The sequence below is a fragment of the Elephas maximus genome, chromosome 2 (genome assembly GCF_024166365.1).
Source record: "Elephas maximus indicus isolate mEleMax1 chromosome 2, mEleMax1 primary haplotype, whole genome shotgun sequence".
NCBI classification, from domain to species: Eukaryota; Metazoa; Chordata; class Mammalia; order Proboscidea; family Elephantidae; genus Elephas; species Elephas maximus.
Window position 1 is genome coordinate 191,356,093 of NC_064820.1, and position 20,108 is coordinate 191,376,200.

Sequence of the window (20,108 nt, forward strand, 5' to 3'; positions counted from 1 at the left end):
TCTCAAACCTCCTTTCCTCCACTCTCCCCCCCACATGGCACAGAGGGCTACTCATTCCCCATTCTCCTCTAGTAACAGAACTCCTGGTTTTTAGCCAAAACTCCTTTACACTTAGAAGTGGTCATGTGACTAAGTTTTAGCCAGTGGGATATAAGTAGAAGTGTTGTGTGCAACTGCTAGTAAAAATCCTTACAGGAGGGGGCGCGTTCTTGTTGGCTGAAATGTGAAAGTGATGGCTGGGTCTGCAGCAGTCATCCTGGGCCATAAGGTGATCTTGGGAATACTGGCTACGTATGGCAGAGCAGCAAGACAGACTATCAAGCACGGTACCACCCCTGGGCCACCTCCCTTTGGAATGTGACCTGAGAAGAAACAAAATTCTATCATTTAAGCCACAATTATTTGGGGTTTTCTGCCACTTATGGTCAAATCAAATTCAACTTTGGGGACTATATTCTGGTTTTGTGATGCCTAGGTCATGCAAACCATGTTCTCACTACAGGGCTTTAGCTATTCCCTCTGCCAGGGTTAGTCTTCTCCAGATATCTGTGTTATCTTCCTCCCTCCCTTCAGATCACTTACCAAATGCCATCTTATCAATAAGACAGTCCCTGACTGCCCTATAAATCAGTGCCTCCCTTCCCCAGCACCGCCTCACCCAGTTTTACTTCTTGCCATGGTGCTTTTTTCTCTTCACTTTTAACTATCATAGAATTTATACAGTTACATGTCTCTCTGATATCTATTTTCTACTCTAGAATATAAGCTCCACGAGGGAAGGGACTCAGCTGTCTTGTGTTTACTGCTGTACTCACTTGCCTAGAGGCCTATGAACCTGTGGTCTGTTTCTGTACTGATGGGGAGCTAAGAATGTTTTTTACATTTTTAAAGGGTTGTTAAAAAAAAAAAAATGTGATAAAGACAATATGTGGCCCACAATGCCTCAAATATTTACTATCTGGCTCTTCAGAGAAAAAGTTTGCCAACCTCTGGACTAGAACATAGATGGCATGCATGAGGGCTCAATAAATATTTGAATGGACAAATAAATATTTTATAACTTAGCTTTAAACGACTTCCTACACAGGGAGAAATTAAAATGCTTTCCATCACAGCACATGGAACATTTTAATTTGTTTATACATTTATTTTTTTCTACTAGATTCTGAGTATACTTTTCACATCTTATTCTCTTTTGTATTCCCTGGGGACCTAGGACACTGCCAAGCATGCAGTAGGTGTTTCCTGTCTGTTGAATGAATAACTGCATCTCTCTCGTTCACTCAGCAGCTAGCACAGACATTTAACAGACATTTGTGGAATGGATAAACAAAAGATGGAGACTTCTAAAAAGCCTTCCTACCCTGTGCAAGGCTCCAGGTCTCATCTTGGGACTACGCAGTGCTGACAGTTCTCAATAGGCACCTTTCCATCTATAGACAACCAAAGATGTCCTTCTTGCCCATAAGTAGGAATAAAGGCCCTGGTTAAGTCAGGGCCCAGTTAAGCCAGGTCATTCTGTTCAGAAAGTTTAATTGTTGCCACCCAGTTTTAACAGCTGATGGTGACACAGCTATACCACATGCAATTTTTAAGACTCTGATCAGTGGGCTGAATTATTCCTTTCCATACTGACTGTCCTAACCAGTCTGCCAAGTCTGGCATAACTACAAGCAGTGACCCAAACCAAAAAACCAAACCCAGTGCTGTCGAGTCGATTCTGACTCATAGCGACCCTACAGGACAGGGTAGAACTGCCCCATAGAGTTTCCAAGGAGCGCCTGGCGGATTCAAACTGCCGACCCTTTGGTTAGCAGCCGTAGCACTTAACCACTACGCCACCAGGGCTTCCACAAGCAGCGACAGAGTCAGGATATCGTGACGTGAAGCCAGGAAATGAGGAGGACAAAAGATCAGGGTTTGGGATTCTCGGGTGACATGAGCAGATCAGGTACTGGCACAAAGCTCAGGGCTGGTATTCTCTCCAAGGCTCATTCTGCGGCCAGGTCTGAGCCTTACATCATCTTCCTGTTTGTCCACAGCTGTAGCTTTTAGACTGTAGTTCCCTGCCATGAAGTGGTTCAAAGGAGAGTGCATGAAATTGCCTTTCAACCTTTAGTACAGTTCTTCTAGAAAGACTGCCTTCATTTTATCCAGAGCATTCAACTTACTATTAGGAGTTTCAAACTAGGCTTGAGGCCAGCTAGGTGTTAGAGACATCTACTGGTGGAGAGTAATATTGCAGCCAAGCTCTACAACGCATGGTAATTGTAATATCCAAAAGTTGACACAGGTAGCTAAGTTCTAGGAGTTGCCAATGTGAAGTCAAAGGATTCCTAGGCATTCCTGCGGCCCAGCAGGAAATAAAAGAGAAAGAAAAGATCAGGGGAAATGAAGAGATGTGACAGTGGAAGAGTGATTTTAACACTGAGAAGATGTTATAAAATATTCCCAGGAGGTATAGTGTCTGATCTACCACAGAAGTTTTCTATTGAGGAATTTTTGCTTCATGACAACATATATCTAATTTTTTAAATGATGAGTAGGTATAAGATAGGATTTGCTTCCCCAAAATTCACTCTATTGCCAGTCTTGTTGAAAGTATCAGTAAAGGAGAGAATACTTCAATAAGTAAAAGTCAGAAAAATCAGGAAGGAAATCAGATGGTCTGCTAAATTTTAGGTGGGAGGATTCTTTCCTGTAGGATAAGAATTTGAGACCACATTAGCCAAAACCTGTAGGAGCTAGCCAGCCATTACTGGGAAATGCTGTCAACAGATAAGCCTTCTCCAACTCCAAGTTTTGGAACAGAAGTCTCAGGTCTCGAGCTGTCAACCTTAAATCCCCCCAAAATTCAATCAAGAAGGCTGGTTCTAAAATAGATTAAGTGTTCTAATGTCAGATAAAAAATAAGGCTAATCCCAGCATGAGTTTTTAGTCTGAATAAGAAAGATGGTATTTTCCATCCAGTTGAACTAAAAATAAATCCGTCCCCCATCATTGCAGGTCAATGATGTAACAGTGGTTACCACAAATTAGAGCTTCTTCTCTCTTTTCCAGACAAGTCCCCTCATCAAGCTGGTTCTGACTGGACCCTTTGTTTTCACAAACCAGAGCTGTCTCTTCCCTCTCTCTTTCCCACCCGTTCCTTCCAGGGACAGAGTCTTTGCACACTCTAAACCAGAAACCCCATGACCAGTCCAGAGTGGCAGGCTCCTCTTTTCTCTGCTCTTTTCTAAGAAACGTATAATTATCCCTGGGGCTCAAGAACTATTTGCAGCTTTAGCAGGATACCACGGCTCTGGTCAGTACCCATTAAACCAGAAAGCAGAACTGTAAACAGACTGGGTGGGAAAAGGCTGAAGTTAATTCCAGATGCCATACCTTGAGGCAACTAAATTCAGTTTCTCTCCAGTCTTTCTTCCAAGAATGACCAGAGGCCCTATTCCCAGAGGACAGTAAAAGGACCAGAGGTGTTGAATTTGGAATTGCTACTGATGCTGGTCAGGGACATCTGTGTACTCTGAAGTAATAGCAGCAGTAGTAAGAGCAAAAATAGCAGCAAACACATCACTTATGGCATATCAGGCACTGTTCTAAGTGATTTATACATATTATCATAAGTCCTATATCTTACAAGGTAAATTACTACTATTATCCCCATTTTACAGATGGGGAAACTGAGGTCCATGAGAGAAGGCAGCCTTTTTCACTTCTGGGATCTCTGCTTATCCCTCTTTATCCTCACCAACTCCCTTAAATTTCCTGGGAGGTCCTAGAAATTTCTAAAAGAATTCAGAATTCCAGAAGCTCTGAAGACTGCTTTGGGTCCAAGCGTGGTATGGACCAGGGCTGTTGCAGAAGTGAGGGATGATCTCAGGTCACAGGAAGAAAAAGTTGGGCCATTGTTAATCTAAGTTTATAAACTCCAGGCCTGTGACAACTCAAGGCACTCCTCTGTTCATACCCAGCTTCCTACTTTCTCTTTTCCCATTACCGCTCTTGATAAAGAGTTGTGTTGTCCAGGGAATGGAAAGATTGTTAGGAAGTAAGATAATTTGCTTCGGGGAGGGTGGAAGTGAAAGGATGGGAAACTGCTTGAAATAGCACTGTACACTGTTCACACCAGTGGCAGACTGAAGGAAGTAGAGGCTGTAGTGGAGGGCTGAGGATGCTGAATGGATCAGGCCCAAATCTACTGCACATTCTCACTTCTCATCCTGTGCACATGCTGTCCTCTCAGTCCAGACTGTGCTCAGTTGTGTGGAAAGCCCCTGCTCATTCTTCAAGACCCAGGGCCCTCTTTTTTGACCTGCTCCCAAGAAGAATGCACTTAGCTCTGAGCTATTGCACAGCTTTATACAAAACAGTACAAACGTATTTCACACCCTATGGCATGGTGAGAAAGATGTCTATCTTCCCTATTCCACTGAGGCATTCCTCAGGAAAGATACCAGGTCTCATTCCACTTAGAAATCTTTTGGTAGAGGATAAACAACCTCAAATCCTTCTTTTGGGGAAACAGGATGGGGTATCAACCAGTCAAGCATCCTTCCCATCCAATCCATCCATCCAATCCACCCACCCATCCATCCATCATCCACCCACCCACCTACCCACCCACTCACCCATATCGCTGCATCCCCAGTATGGTGCCCAGGGCCTGGCACATAGTAGGTGGTCAATAAGGGTATGCTGAACATTGAATGAGTAGAAGAAGATAGAAAATGTCACTCTTACCAGATTTCTTCTTTCCAATGTGCTCCCTGTACAGGAAAGAAGTGGGGTGGGAAAGAGCAGTCAGTACCTGTTGCGTACTGACACAAGTTATTCTGTTAAAACATTGAGATTCTCCATCCCAAAACATAGCTACAATATCCAAGGCAATCCCAAGGTTTCAGGCTCTAAGAAAGAAAGAATTCCTCTTCATTTTCTCCTTTTGACCACTATGTGCTCCAGCACCCTGGGACAACTGTCTCCACTCTGTTTAGAGAAATATCTGATGTGAAGGTCTGGGTTTTTAATCACCAAGCGATTATGCCCTCAGTGCAGCCTTGGGAGAGGGTGAGAGAGCTGAGCCATGGTTGGAGCCTGGGGCTGCATGTCTGTGTCTGGGAAGAGCAGCAGGGCCTGGGAACCAGCTGGGAAAGATTCCCAATTTCCATCCCCAGTCCTAACCTGGGTCTGAGCTTCAGAGCTTTTGACCAATAGACCAACCCCACTGAGCAGTCACCTCACTGTTCATCCCTCCTTCAATCAACGACCAGGGTCCAGCTGAGAAGCCAACTGCCTGCTTTGGTCCCAGAGCCACCCTTCCGGCTCTTGACAACCTCCCCATCTTCCTTCCCAAGTAGAACCTTTTCCTTCAAAGCCTGGCTTATAGACAGGAAGGCCTCACTAGGTAAGCTCTGGCCTTGTGCCAGGCACTATGTCCTATGGGCAGAATCCTCGTAACCAAAACGTGAGCTAGGTTACAAAAAAAAACCCAAACCCATTGCCTTGCGAGTTGACTCTGACTCATGGAGACTCCATGTGTTAGAGTAGAACTGAGCTCCATAGGGTTTTCTTGCCTGTAGTCTTTACAAGCCTTTCTTCCATGGTGCTACTGGGTAAGTTTGAACTGCCACCTTTTCAGTTAGGCGAGCTACGTTAGCTGTGTCCATTTTACTAATGAACAAATGGAGGCTCAGAGAAGTCAAGTCACTTGTCTAAGGTCACGCTGCTGGGAAGAGACAGAGAGATGCGAACCTTTCCCTTCCTTCCAAGAAGCCTCTTGGAACCAGACACATGTACTCCTGCATGATGCTGGTTAACTTATGTCAGCTGTTGCTCTGTGATTTTTGGGGGCACAATCTTGGCTGGGTTTTGTATTTTTAGTGGGTGTTTCATTAGTATGTGTGTGTGTGTGTACGTGTTTCCACATGTTCATGCAGCCATTCCTACCCATGTAGAAGTCTCCTCAGGGCAGGAGCTATTTTTTTCTCTTGCGCCTCTCCTGAGGGAAGAATAGCAAGTGATCATTAAACACCACAGGGTGTAACATTATTATTATTTTAATGAATAGAGCAATAAAATTTCTTCTGAAATTAGAAAAAAATTTTTTTTTTTAGATTTTCACTTCATGCCATATATGAAAATGAATTCTAGCTGACTTAATGAGGCAATATTAAAAGAATACTCAAACCACAAAACAACTAGAAAAAAATCAAGGTGAATATTTATCTTGTATCTGAATGGCAATTACCCTTCTAAGCCTAAAAGCAACAGAAGTTACAAATGAAAAATGGTTACCACATTTCACTTAACAAAAACATAAAGCCTATGTCCATCATAAAATTCAGGAAAAAAAAAAAATTCTAATGAACCCAAAACCTGTTGCCGTCGAGTCGATTCTAACTCATAGTGACCCTATAGGACAGAGCGGAACTGACCCATAGGGTTTCCAAGGAGCGGCTGGTGGATTCGAACTGCCAGCCTTTTGGTTAGCAGCCAAATGCTTAAGCCACTGTGCCACTAAAAAAAAAAAACAAAAAAAAAACACTAGGGCTCCTAAATTCCAATGAAAGGGGCAAATATTTGCCACAAACATGGCAAAGACCAGTCTCAATATTGAAAGAGCCCATAAAAATCATAATAAAAACACTAAACCCAAGAGAAAAGTAAGCAAAGAGATCTTTCCCTTCCAACTATGATGATTCTGGAGTCTAGAACTCGTACTCTGTAACCAGCCTGCCAACGCCAGCTTGAGTCTCTTCTGGCTGAAGAAATGCCCATCAGCCCTCAGGGCCACCTGAAGGCAGGAATTGGGTTTGTTTTTCCAGGGCTCCCAAGCCAGGTGGCTGTCAGCGGGAAACATTTGATGAGTGATCGTACTTGAATGAGCTGACCCTGTGCGTGTGGTTCTTTACCCAGGGACCCGAGGTTAGGCAGAATCATCTGGAAGGCCTGGAGTGTAACGCTCCCCTCTTCAGCCTCTTGAAGGCCACGAGGAAAGACTGGTTTTCCCACATGAGGACCAACATTTCCATTATGGTACCCGACTCCTTCGAGAGACTAAAAGAAATCCAACAACGAAGTATCTTCACTTTTACCATCTCATACGGCAGAAGCAGGAGTAATGAAAACTCATTGTATGCCTATTAGGTGGCAGGCACTGTTTCAAGTACTTCACACATTATATCAAAACTTTACCACAACTCTGCAAGGTAGGTACTATTATTATCCCCATTTAAGAAATGAGGAAATGGACCCTCTTCAAAATAATCCGAATAGAACTCTAACTCCAGGAAACTGAAGAAAAGGTCTATCATTTGAATTATGAACATATTGGCCAGGAGAGGTCCCAGTGATTTCAGCCCCAACCTCCAAAAAACTAATGATTGATCACTTCCTAATTTTCCCACTCATTATTTCATTTAGCTGAGTCAGGATCCACTCGATAGCAACAGGTTTGGCTTTTGCTTTTTTATAACCCTGTAATTCAGACAGGCCAGGTGACATGATCTCATTTTACAGATGAGGCAACTGAGGCAGACAGGGAAGCGGGTGTGATGGATGCGCCTTGCCCCCGGACTGTGCGCTCCCTGCAGGCATGGGGCTGTGTCTGTCATGTTTGTCTGCGTCATGGCACCCAGCACCGGGCCTGGTACACACAAGCCCTCAATACCTATTTGCTGAATGGATGAGCAATGCAGGCCCTCCTGGTGGGGGCAGTATAACATCTAGAACTCCTGGTCCCGTGCTATTTCTACAGGCCCAGGCCAGCTAGCAAGTGGGGAAAGTACTGCTCTAGACACCAAAGAGGGGAAGCGAAGGGAGAGTGGCCAAGTCAGCTTTCAGCTGTCCTGACTTCCCGGATCCCTCGAGGGCTGGTTCCCGTCCTGTTTCCTCGAGAGCCTTTCCTTCCTGAATGAAGACCACACACGCCCTCCTAAAGCACAGCAGGTTGGCCCTAGCTCTCACCCACCTACTTATACTGATAAAAAGTCTGATGCTTGCTCAGAGGATAGGGACCCACTTCAACCACCTTGTTGGGCGGGTGATCAAAGATACCAGGGCATCAACACTGGACACGGACACCATGGCCAGGGTTTTTAACCCAGGTCCATGGATGGGATGCCACACAACTGAGGAACTCCCGACACTGTGGGCATTTTTCCAGGGAGAGGGAAGAAACCTTTCATTGGATTCTCCAACTGGTCCATGATCTACCCTCAAAGTTAAGGTTTTTGGGCACTGAGATGAGGTTGAAAAAAACCTAGACGTCACTGAACCCAATACCCTGAGGAACTCACATCCAAGGTGGGTTCTCTCCCTCAGGTGGCTGCTGTTCCTCCTTCCTTCTGCCTGTGGACAGTAAGCAACATTTGTCATGCTTCTCTTTACATTTTCTCCTTTGATCCCTGAACAATGCTGAGAATGCTGAGAGGGGAGTGTTATTAAGCCCATGTTATAAAAGAGGAAACGGAGGCTCAAGGCAAGAAACACCCAAGCTCACCCAGCTTAAAAGTGGCCAAGGAATTTTTGTCGCTGAGGTTGTACCAAGCTGGGCATATTAATCAACTCTGGAGAGGTAGAACCTGGAGTTAAAGCAGCTATGGGTGGGTATTCGAGAGGGAAGGTACCATGACCCACTCACTACTTTTTGAGCACTTGGCAAATTCTTAGAATTTTTACTTGCCAGTCACCCAATTCTCACTATAACCCCAAGGAGTGCTGCTATTCCCATTTTACAATGGAGATAATTGAGGACCGGACGTGAGATTTAAACCTGGGTGTACTAAAATCCAAACCTGGGCTCATTCTATTAAGTCGTGTCGCCCCTCATGTGAGAGGCACACACAGAGGCTGCCCAGAGTTTAAGGTCTTCCAGACTCAGGCAGACGTGGAAAAATATATTTCCACCTCTTCCAAACTCAGTGATCTTGTGCGAATCTCTTCATTATTCTGAGTCTCAGCTTTATCATCTGTAAAATGGGTACCGTAACCCTTAGCTGGCAGTACTGTGATAGAATGACATGGAAACAGAACATCATAAGCTCCATATTCTTTTTTTTTTTAAGCTTTATATTGTTTGATTCACATTGGCTAGAAATTATAATTGAAGCCAGAGGCTAGTGGCAATTTAATTCTGAAAGCCCAGGAGAACTGTACACAAAGTAGACAAAGGTGCCCTGAGACTATTTCACTGTATCTTGTTAGATTAATAAAAATGCGGGAATGTTTGCCAGATATAAACACCAAAAAAAAAAAACACTAAAGACAACAAAAACAGAAACATTAGCCAGGATAGGCTGAAGACCCAATACTGTCAGATTGTTACTTATTCTGTATCTTTTTTTTTTTTTAAGTTATGAAGCTGTGTCTTGACTCGTTGTTGGCAAGACATTCTCTTGTGACACTGACTTCAAAAGGTTTGTCATCATCCCTTATGCAATGTCTTCTTTAATCCCAAAGCCATGCTTCTGTGTGCTGGCTACAAGAAGCTGCGTTCACTCCAGGCTTGTCACAGGAAATGGTATTTATTAGGAAAACTTTATTGTGGGAAGTTAAAGTTTCCTCATCTATGCGGTAGCTAAACCGTTAGTCCAGAGTGATCAACCAACTGTACATGACCTCTCAACTTGATTCCGTTGCTTGTTTTTGTTGTTGTTAGGTGCCGTCGAGTCAGTTCGACTCATAGTGACCCTATGTACAACAGAATGAAACACTGCCCGGTCCTGCGCCATTCTCACCATCATTGTAATGCTTGAGCCACTGTGCCAATCTGTCTCGTTGAGGGTCGTCTTCTTTTTCATTGACCCTCTACTTTACCAAGCATGATGTCCTTCTCTAGGGACGTCACACTGGATGTATATATATAAATGACTGGACCTCACTTGTTCATCAGAAAGCACCAATACCCTTTGTCTTGGTGTTCTCCTTACAGGTCTATTTAAAAAATAAGCTTTGTGACTACAGCAGATTCATTTCCAAAAAGCCAATGTAGGTCTTTTAATCTTGACATATGCAGGGTGCTTAGCACACTACCCAGCATGCTGTAATTGTTTAACGAATGTAAGTAAGCTTTGGTTATTACTGCTGTTTTGGCAAAAAGTAAGCCCAGAGCTAAGAAGAGCAGCTCACACTTTGTCTCAGGCTGGGTTCTCTAGAGAAGCAAAACCAGTAAAGTGTATACAGATATATACAGAAGAGACAGAAATTCATCCCATGGAAATAGCTCACATGGTTGCAAAGGCTGGCAAGTCCCAAGTCCATGGGTCAGGCAGCAGGTTGGAGGCCTCTCCTGACTCACGTAGCTGTAGGGGCTGAGGAACCCAAAATTGGCAGGTCAGAGCGCAGGCTGAGGAGGCTTACGAATCCCAAGATTGGCAGGCAATACAGTAGGCAGCTCGCTCAAGTCCCAAGAACCGGAGGTCAGATGATAATGAATTGGATGTAGAATCCAGAGGAAGGAAGCGAGCTTTCCCAGAATGTCCATATATATGTATTAGATGCAGGCCACACTCCCAAGGAAACGCCTCTGACAAATGATTGGCTGATCCCATCAGATCACATCATGGAGGATGACTACATCACTACATAACTGCCAAACTACATCATTACATAACTCCCAAATCACTGAGAATCATGGCCCAACCAAATCGACACACAACCTTAACCATCACACACTTCTCCGGTAAGAAGAGAGCTTGGCTGGTACTCTTCAGTCCTTGCTTACAGGTTCCAAAGGGATGCCAAGACCCAGCACACTCTTGCTTCTGTGACCCCAGGACAGTCCCAGGACCTGTGGGCTGGACTCCTCCTTCCCCCATTGCTGTTTCTCTATTAGCCAGACCCCTTCTTTCTGCAAAGACACAACAGGCTTCCTTTCGTGAAAATGGCTTTAAAAAAGTGACATGTGAGGGACCCTGAGCTTTTGTTAACAGTGATGAAAAAATTCAGGAATGGTTAATGACGATGGCTGAACATGAGGAACACAATTTATGTACATATGAAGATTGTTGAAGTAGCAAATGTTTTGTTACCTATACATTTACCACAAAAAAAAAAATTATTAAAAAAAACAACCGGCTTGTGTATGTCAGTGTTTCACGCTGGCTGGGCTGGTGGTGCCAGCAACTCCTGGGGTGTAAGTGCTGGCAGGCAGGTGGTGTTTGGATTTTGTGTGGTGTTTGGATTTTGAGTGGTGTTAGAATTTGCGTGGTATTTAGATTCTGTGTGGTGTTTAGGGAAGCCCTGGTGGTGTAGTAGTTAAGTGCTATAGCTGCTAAACAAAAGGTCAGCAGTTTGCATCCACTAGGTGCTCCTTGGAAACTCTATGGGGCAGTTCTGCTCTGTCCCATAGGATCACAATGAGTTGGAATCAACTTGATGGCAATGGATTTTGTTTTTTGGTTTTAGTGGTGTTTAGATTCTGTGCGGGTCCATGTGTGGCTGCGGCCGCTGAACATGCACTGACAGGCATTTCAGCTGTTGTCCACCTGCTGCAGAAGAAATAACAGGGAGGCAGGGGCTGCGGTGGAAGTTTCAGATCAGCTTTGAAGCCCAGCTGACCAGGCTCAAATCCAGACCCTGTCACTCACTAGTGAGGGGACCTTGAGCAAGTCTCAGCCGCGCATTCATTCACATCTCCCTCTGTCCGTGGCTCCGGGCTCAGGGTCTACTCAGCCCCCACACACTAGCACATGCTGTGGGGCAGTGCACGGGTTACAGAACAGGGCTCAGCCAAGATTTCTTCACCTGCAAATCAGGAAGGTAAAAGAACGGAGGCCCGGCATCCATGGAATCTAGTTTGATTTTGACTCTGTGTCACTCCACTTCCTCCTGGGGCAGGCTGGAGAGGCAGAAAGGTGGGCTGTGAGAGCATGCTCTGGAGACATCCACAAACCAACTTACTCTTTGGGGGGATTCAGGTCCTCGGGTCTTGTCTCAAAGAACTGCAGCACCTCATCACACTGAGAGATATAGGGGGGCAGCTGGATCAGGGCCTGCAGAAGAAACACACAGGTGAGTCCAAAGGAAGGAGAGGGGGGTCAAGAGGGTGCTATAAGCCAGTGGTTCTCAGGCTCGAGGCTGCCTTAAAATCATCCAGAGGGCTTGTTAAAATACAGATTGCTGGGCCACACCCCTAGAGTTTCTAGTTCAGTGAGCTATGGCTGCTGACCAAAAGGTTGGCAGTTCAAAATCCACCAGCCCCTCCTTGGAAATCCTGTGGTGCAGTTCTACTCTGTCCTATAGGGTCACCATGAGTCAGAATCGACTCCACAGCAATGCGTTTTTGGTTTAGGTCTGGGGTGGGCCTGGGAAGTTACATTTCTAGTAAGTTTCCTGGTGATGCTGATATCGCTGGTCTTGGACACCGCCCCCCACATGCAAGATATGTGCATATACAGATATGTACGTATATATGTGTATTATAGGCAAACACTTGGACAAATAATATGATTTGGAACAAAACCAGACTATATTGTATATGCTGTTGGTAACCCAATGATTCCACTTAAATTATGGACTTTATGCCACATCACTTTTTTTCTACAACGTCACCTACACTGGATCTAGGAGTCTATTGTGTAGACGTACCATAGTTTCTTCAACCAGCTGCTTAGTGGTGAACACTTAGTTGTTTCCCGTTTTCTGATATTACACACAATGCTTGCGTGTATGTCTTAACTCATGAACTTGAAGGTTGTTTTAGGGTTTGGGTTGAGGTGAGAGGTCCTCTGGTGAGCGAGGGGCTGAAACACCAGGGATCTCCCGCTCGTCAAGCCTATGTTACTTTGCCGCACCTGCTCACTAGGTGAGCTATGGGGAGACTCTCAGCAGTCTCTGCCAACGGGCTGGGTAAGGAGGTGGGTGAGAGCACAAAGACGGATGAGACACTTACAGTGCAGGCTTATCAGCAGACAGGTATCCACTGCACTGCTTTCTGTTGTCAAATATGAGAGAGGAATAGGGCGCATCCCAATCACTAAAGAATCTAAAACTAAGACATGCTCCAGGATGAATAAAGAGCCTAGTCTGACAAATATTTACTTAAGGTCCCTCCGTCCCAGGTCCTGGAGTGGGTGATGAGGCTGGAGGTGAGTCCAAGGAGTTGTTTCACGCGTGTTTCATTACAGACACTTGTGCAGGGAGGGCGTACATGCAGATGTGTGAATTTAAATTGCACGGGTGACTCGGCCAGCCAACCCTACCCCACCAGTGCATGCTCTAGGCTGAGGCGGAGCTCTGCTGTTTCTATCAGCCTCCGTTTCCTGGGGCCCCTCATATGCCTTCTCACCACACAGCATGAGGCTATGGTTTGAAAAGGCGTTTTTACGTTTTATACATAACTAGTCCCTAAAATCTCTCCACCTGTGCCGACGTGATATTGCAATGCAGCAGGTGTACTAAGCTATGATGGAGGAATGGAGGGAGGTGGAGGGAGGTCTCCAGTGTGGCACTTCTACAGGGCTTCAGGGTTTTGACCCTACGTGATGTGAAAGTTTTTTATCACGGTGAAATATCTACTACAAAACATTTGCCATTTCAGCCATTTTTACGTGTGAAATTCAGTGACATTATTCATGTTCCCCATATTGTGCAGGAGCTCTGGTGGCGCAGTGGTTAAGTGCTGCTAAGTGAACGGTTGGCAGTTCGAACTCACCAGCCCCTTCACAAGAGAAAGATGTGGCAGTCTGCTTCTGTAGAGATCTATGGCCTTGGAAACCCCATGGGGCAGTTCTAGTCCGTCCTGTAGGGTCACTGTGAGTCGGAATTGACTTGGCACCACACAACAACAACATGTGCAACCATCACCACTATCTGTTTCCAAATTTTTTCATTACCTTTAACAAAAGCTCTGTACCCCTTAAGCAATACCCCTCTATTTCCTCTCCCACCTGCACCTGGTAACCACTAACAACCTGCAGGGTTTTTGAGTCAGGGTCTGACTGGAAGCCAAATTTCCTAAGGTCTGACCTGCCCCAGGTCTAAAGTGAGAGAGCACAACCCGAGGTGTGTGGACATATTTTTGTAGGGGACCTTCCCTGGCCCCAAGCCAAGCGAGTCCTTGCCGGGTCACTGTCCACTCTCCATTCCCCAGGGGTGAAGGACCTAAAGGGCCTGCTATTTATGGCTCACTGATTTTTTTTTCTTTGTAAAATTTATTTTATTTTTTGTTGTTGAGAATATACACTGCAGAACATACACCAATTCAACCTTTTCTACAAGGACAATCCAGTGACACTGATTACAGTCTTCAAGTGGTGCAACCATTCTCACCCTCTTTTTCTGAATTGTCTCTCCCCCATTAACATAAAATTCCCCCCCTACTGCCTAAGTTTCCTATCCAATCTTTCGAGTTGCTGCTTTCAATTTGATCCCATATAGTTCTTATAAGAATGTTCAAGGCAGACATTCTTTACTAGTTAAGCTAAACTATTGTTTGGTTTAAAGAAGACTTCAGGGTCATTGAGTTTTTATTAGCCTTTACCCACCTCCTGCTCTGCAGAGAACTCCCAGGGACTTCCCCTTCCCAGGCCCAGGGCTGGGAGCCACAGGGGAGAAGAGCAGGAATGTTTTCCCCCTACCTTCCATGTTTTTTTTCTATGTCTACCCCCATCTCCTTCTGGTTTGGAGCAGCGAGTGCTCACTCCCCTGCCCAGGATGAACTGCCGTCTGGGGGCGCCTGGGGCCTCTCTTTCCTCTGATGTCCTGCAGCTCTTGCAGTTGGAACCACATAATGAAGGAGCTGATGATACACCGATCAATGGTGCATCCTGGCTGCCTCGTGAGCAAATGTCTGTGGTTTCCACCAGACTGCGACCATAACACTGTGGGTCAGCACTTGTCTTAATGTCTCCCATGGGTTTGCCTGCATCACTTCCTGTAATCCTGGGATGGCTGGCCCATTTTAGAGATGGAGAAATGGAGGTTCTGGTGAAGTGACTAGGACTTGAGAGCACAGGACTGGAGACTCTAACTCCCCTACCCCAAATCCACCTTTCCTATATACCTACTGAGCTGGGGAGACCCATGATACCTGGTGCCTTACTTTCTTAGTGTTGCCATAACAGAAATACCATGATCGGGTAGCTTTAAAGAACAGAAATTTATTTTTTCACAGTTTTGGAGGCTAAAAGTACAAATCAGGGTCTTGGCCATGTCAATTCCTTCTATTAGCCTCTCTTCTAGTTTCTGGTGACAACTGTCAACGCTTGGTGTTCCTTGGCATCTATCTTCTCCCTATGTGTGTCTCTGTCTATTCTGCTTTCTTCGCAACTCAGAAGTGATTAGGTTTAGCACCCACCCTACATGGGTATGACCTCATTAACACAACAAAAGAAAACCCCTCATTTCCAACAGGGCCATATTTACAGGTACGGGGGTAAGATTTCAACACATTTTTAGGGGAGTACAATTCAATCCATAACACCTGGTCAAAAAGTATTTGTTAGATAAATAACATGAGGAAAGGCCCAGGATCTGGCCATGTGGCCCTGTTTGGGGAGAGCTGGGTGGGTGGGGGGCACAAGCCACTAAGTGGTTATAATCTCTATCTGCAGGGGCCTTCCCCAGGTGCTCCTTGCTGAAACAGGCAGAGGCCCCAAATGGACCAGAGAGGGAAAGGACAATGGAAACCTCCCGACAATGCCAAGTTCTCTTTTGGTTTTGAGCTATTTCTAGGAAGTGAATGCCAAACCAAACACCAACCCATAAAATAAAGCCAAGCTACTAATAAAGGGCAGCACTGAATGCTTTGATGTTTGTCCCTTTCATTCTGGATGAGAGGGCTAACGGCAAGAAAATGACTTGGAGGGCAGAGAATAACTGCTTCCGAAACACTCCAGAATTGTGCTGTGTTTGGACGGTAGGGACAGAAAACCATAGTTTCAGAAAAACTCGGTTCTGTGCCAGAAGGAATACTGGCTCTTTGCACAGATGTGGCTAGTCGATGCTGGGTCAGAGAAGAGCGGAGCAAGTCCTGCTGCTGAGGGTAATGATAAAGGGCCAGAAAGAGCCAGCTCCCCATCTGGTTCTGTCACTTCCTAGCTGTGTGACTCTGGTCAAGTGTCATTACCTCTCTGAGCCTCAGTTTCCTTATCTGTAAAACAGAAACAAATAACATGCATCTTGGAAAGCTGTGGTACAGAATGAACAAGGAAGTGACTGTGAGGCCTCTGGTGCATACTTGCTGCTTGATAACTGTAAGTTAGCCCCGTTGGCTTTCTGTACCGTTGATCGGTGTTAGCTGCTGTCAAGTCAGCTCCAACTCACAGCGACCTTATGTACATCAGAATGAAATGTTGCCTGGTCCTGTGCCATCTTCATGATCATTGGTATGTTTGAGTCCACTGCTGTGGCTCTTGTGTCAATACGTTTCATTAAGCGTTTCCCTCATTTTTGTTGGCCCTCTACCAAACATGATGTCCTCTTCTAGGGATTGTCTTTCCTGATGACGCGTTCAATGTAAGCAAGTTGAGTCTCGCCATCCTCGCTTCTAAGGAACATTCTGGTTGTATTTCTTCTGATGTGGTAGCTCCCAAAGGTGATTTTAGGCGGCAGCAAAATGATGATAGCCAGTGCCCAGTCACAGCATTAAATAACAACGCCTTGACTAGTGATAAAGTTTGCCTTTTCTCAGTTCTCTCTCAATTTTAACTTCAAAAAGAACACCCTAGTCAGGGGCTGGTATGTATTGAACACTGCTCCTAACTCTTGCTAATTCCACCCAAGAGCAAGAATCGGCTCTGCGGAGCCTGTGCCAGGCAACAGAATCTAGCTAGATTGAAACACTTATTTTTGTTGTTTTCATTCTTACTCTTGTTTTCTTTTATGGCATGTGGTGCTAGTTTTATATCATGGTTGTGATATCAAGTCTCCAGATATATTTAATTCAGAAATTTACTGTTACTGTTAGGTGCCGTCAAGTGGATTCCAACTCATAACGACCCTACATACAACAGAATGAAATACTGCTCAGTCCTGCACCATCCAAGAAGCTTAAGAAGTGAGTTAATTTAAATAATAATAATACAGGTGGTGTATATAGCAAAAATCTTGACACGAAGTCTCAGGTGACCTCCTGGTAAATGCTACAGTTATGTTATAATTTACTTTAAAATAGTACAACATGGACACACACAGAAGTGTGTGTGCGTTAGATTTAAGCTATACTCCCGTGGTGGTTACTTAATAACTGAAGTACCCTTGTTAGGAATGAACACTCTAATTAGGAGTCCTCATTTCAGAAAAGGCTACTGAGGGGTTTCAGCTATCTTCATCTCTGATCAACACTGTGACCCTTATTCAGTAGCGTAACAGTTGTTAGAAATGATTTTTTTTTACTGGTGAAGTGAGGGTTGTTCTAGAGATATTCTCAGGCACCGTGGCCCTTGCATGAACACAACCTGGCGAGCCCAATATTGTATATCCTTTGGAATGGTGCCCTGGGCCTAGGATTCTCCATTGGTCCTGTGTCCAGCCTCTCCTTGAAGATTTTATTGTCAGACCATGGTTAGCATCACTTGAATCCTGCCACTGGAATATTATTGCATCTGCCTCGAGGACCTTTCATGCAAAGTGCTGTCAGACATACAGCTGGTATTTCAGTCAGCTTAAGGAACAACTAAAGTGGCTGTTCATAGACCAAAAAACAAATAAACCAATTCCATTGCTGTCAATTCTGACTCATAGCGACCCTACAGGACAGAGTAGAACCGCCCCATAGGGTTTCCAAGGAGTGCCTGGTGGATTCGAACTCCTGACCCTGATAATAAAAGATTGTATGTGTGGCAGGATTCAGCCTAGTCTTGTTTTCCTCCATTCTTTTCATGAATGGATGTTCTTGATTTTAATTAGTCAAATCGATTAATCTCTTTATGTTTAATAATTACGGTGTCTTAAGAAATCCCTCTGTACCTGGACATAATGAAAACATTTTATCTTCTCAATCCTTTTACAGCATTGTTTTTTACATTGAGGACTTTAATTTCCTTGGGAATGATTTCATGTGTGGTGTGAGGAAAGGATTAGTTACCCTTTTTTTTTTTCTCCACATGGAGACCCATTGTTATAGGCTGAATTGTGCTCCCCAAACCCCAAATTTACGCCCTGTGCCTGTGAATGTGTCCTTGTTTGGAAACAGGGTCTTTGAAGAATTTATCAGTTAACACAAGGTCATACTAGGTAAGGCGGGTCCTCATTCTTTGTGACTGGTATCCGTACAAAAGCGGAAAAGATACACTGAGACAGAGACAGAGGGCAAATGGCCACGTGGAGATGCAGCTACATAGCAAGGAACCCCTGGGGCTACCAGGAGCTGAGAGAGACAAGGAAGGGTCTTCCTCTACAGCCTTCGGAGAGAGCATAGCCCTGCCGGCAGCCTAAATTCAGACTTCTAACCTCTAACTAAGAGACAGTAAACTTCTGTTGTTTAAGGCCATCCACTTTGTGGTACAGACAGTCCTCGCGTTACGAAAGTCTGACTTATTTACAGCAAGTAGTTACAAACTAACCTCTATAAAGCCTAAAACCCCAAACCAAACCCACTACCGTCCAGTCAATTCTGACTCATAGAGACACTGTAGGACAGAGTAGAACTGCCCTATAGGGTTTCCAAGGAGCAGCTGGTAGATTCAAACTGCTGACCTTTTAGTTGGCAGCTAAGCTCTTAACCACAGCACCATCAGGGCCACACAATATTAATTATTATAACTTCATCATCAGTCCGGTAGAGCAGAAAGTTTCTTTCATTGCAACATACATCCGGTAGTTAGGTTTGAGAAGATCTACTGTCCTGGTCTATCTCTAGCTCTTGGAGGCTACCAATTTCCACTAAATGAAGCTAATTGTGATAGACTAAATTGGTTTAGTCAGCTCACTACAATGTCATAAACAGATACGCGAATGTTATGTAAAAAGCCTACGGAGTTGGTAAAAGACTTCGCAGAACTTGTGGCAAAGGGAGAGTTTCATCTCCTTCCAGGAGCCTTGGGAATCAGGCCAAAGCCCCAAATATCCGTTCTGTTTCTTATGATTCATTAATAGCAGGGGGCGGTAACTTCCATGTGGATCATATCACATAAGCAGTTATATGGTTATTTCCTATGGTTAATCCTGGAGAATCCATCCTCTCTTGTAACCTCACAAGCACAAGCCAGATGCAGGCAGCTGCTGCCTTCATTTATGGCTTCAGGATTTTAAATTTCCCATCTCAAATCTAACATCTAGGGGTTTGTGAGGCCCTGGGTGCAGGAACAGTCTGACTCTGGAGAGAAATAGGGTGGGCTGGGAGGAAGCAGGAGTTTAGGATAATTTGGGCTGAGGGACAACAGTTTCTGGGGAAGGGATCAGTAGGAACTTCCCAGCCGGGAAAGGTGACCCCAACGGCCCAGGGTTCCTGACAGCAGGGCCAGGATGAAGGTCATCTCTGGAATCGTAGTTTTAGACTAGAAGTCTGGAGAGGGACAAAGAAGAGAAGATTTGAACTTAGCAGTGTGTTTGAGTCTGAACGACTGTCCCTGCCCCTTCCTTCACATCTCCTCTCTCCCTTTATTTTAATAAACAAATTTTTTGGGGGACATTTGCCAATTCAACAATTTTTCCAGTGACATTGAGGATTTTTGTCATGTTGTACAACCATCACCAACTATCCTTTTCCAAATTATTCCACCACCACCAGTAGAAACTCAGGGCTCCCAAAGCAATGGGTCCCCATTTCTCCTTCCCTCCCACTCACTCCTGGTAACCACTAATACACTTTAGTTTCCAGACACTTGCCTGTTCTAGATATTTCATATAAGTGGGATTATAGAATATTTGTTGTCCTTTTGTGACTGACTTATTTCACCCAACATGTTTTCAAGGTTTATGCATGTCATAGCATGTATCAGAACTTCATTTCTCTTTATGACTGAAGGATATTCCATTATATGTATGGATATACCACCTTTTGTTTATCCATTCATTTGTTGACGGACTTTTAGGTTGTTTCCACTTTTTGGCTATTGTGACTAATGAATGCTGCACTGAACACTGGTGTACAAGTCTCTGGTTGAGTCTGTGCTTTCAAGACTTTTGGGTATATACCTAGGAGTGCAATTGCTGGCATCTTCCCTTTT

The 20,108-nt window shown here is 44.7% G+C and overlaps 1 protein-coding gene across 2 annotated transcripts in view; it reads right to left on the bottom strand.

Moving 5' to 3' along the window:
• Nucleotides 1-20,108, bottom strand: part of SH3PXD2B (SH3 and PX domains 2B) — a 124,984-nt gene that overhangs the window by 37,774 nt on the left and 67,102 nt on the right. For both annotated transcript variants that reach the window (XM_049874324.1, XM_049874323.1), the window contains exons 5-6: nucleotides 11,899-11,990; nucleotides 4,741-4,766 (exon numbers count right to left, since the gene is read on the bottom strand). In XM_049874324.1, the coding sequence (XP_049730281.1) occupies nucleotides 4,741-4,766; nucleotides 11,899-11,990 (118 nt within the window). The remainder of the gene's footprint in view (nucleotides 1-4,740; nucleotides 4,767-11,898; nucleotides 11,991-20,108) is intronic.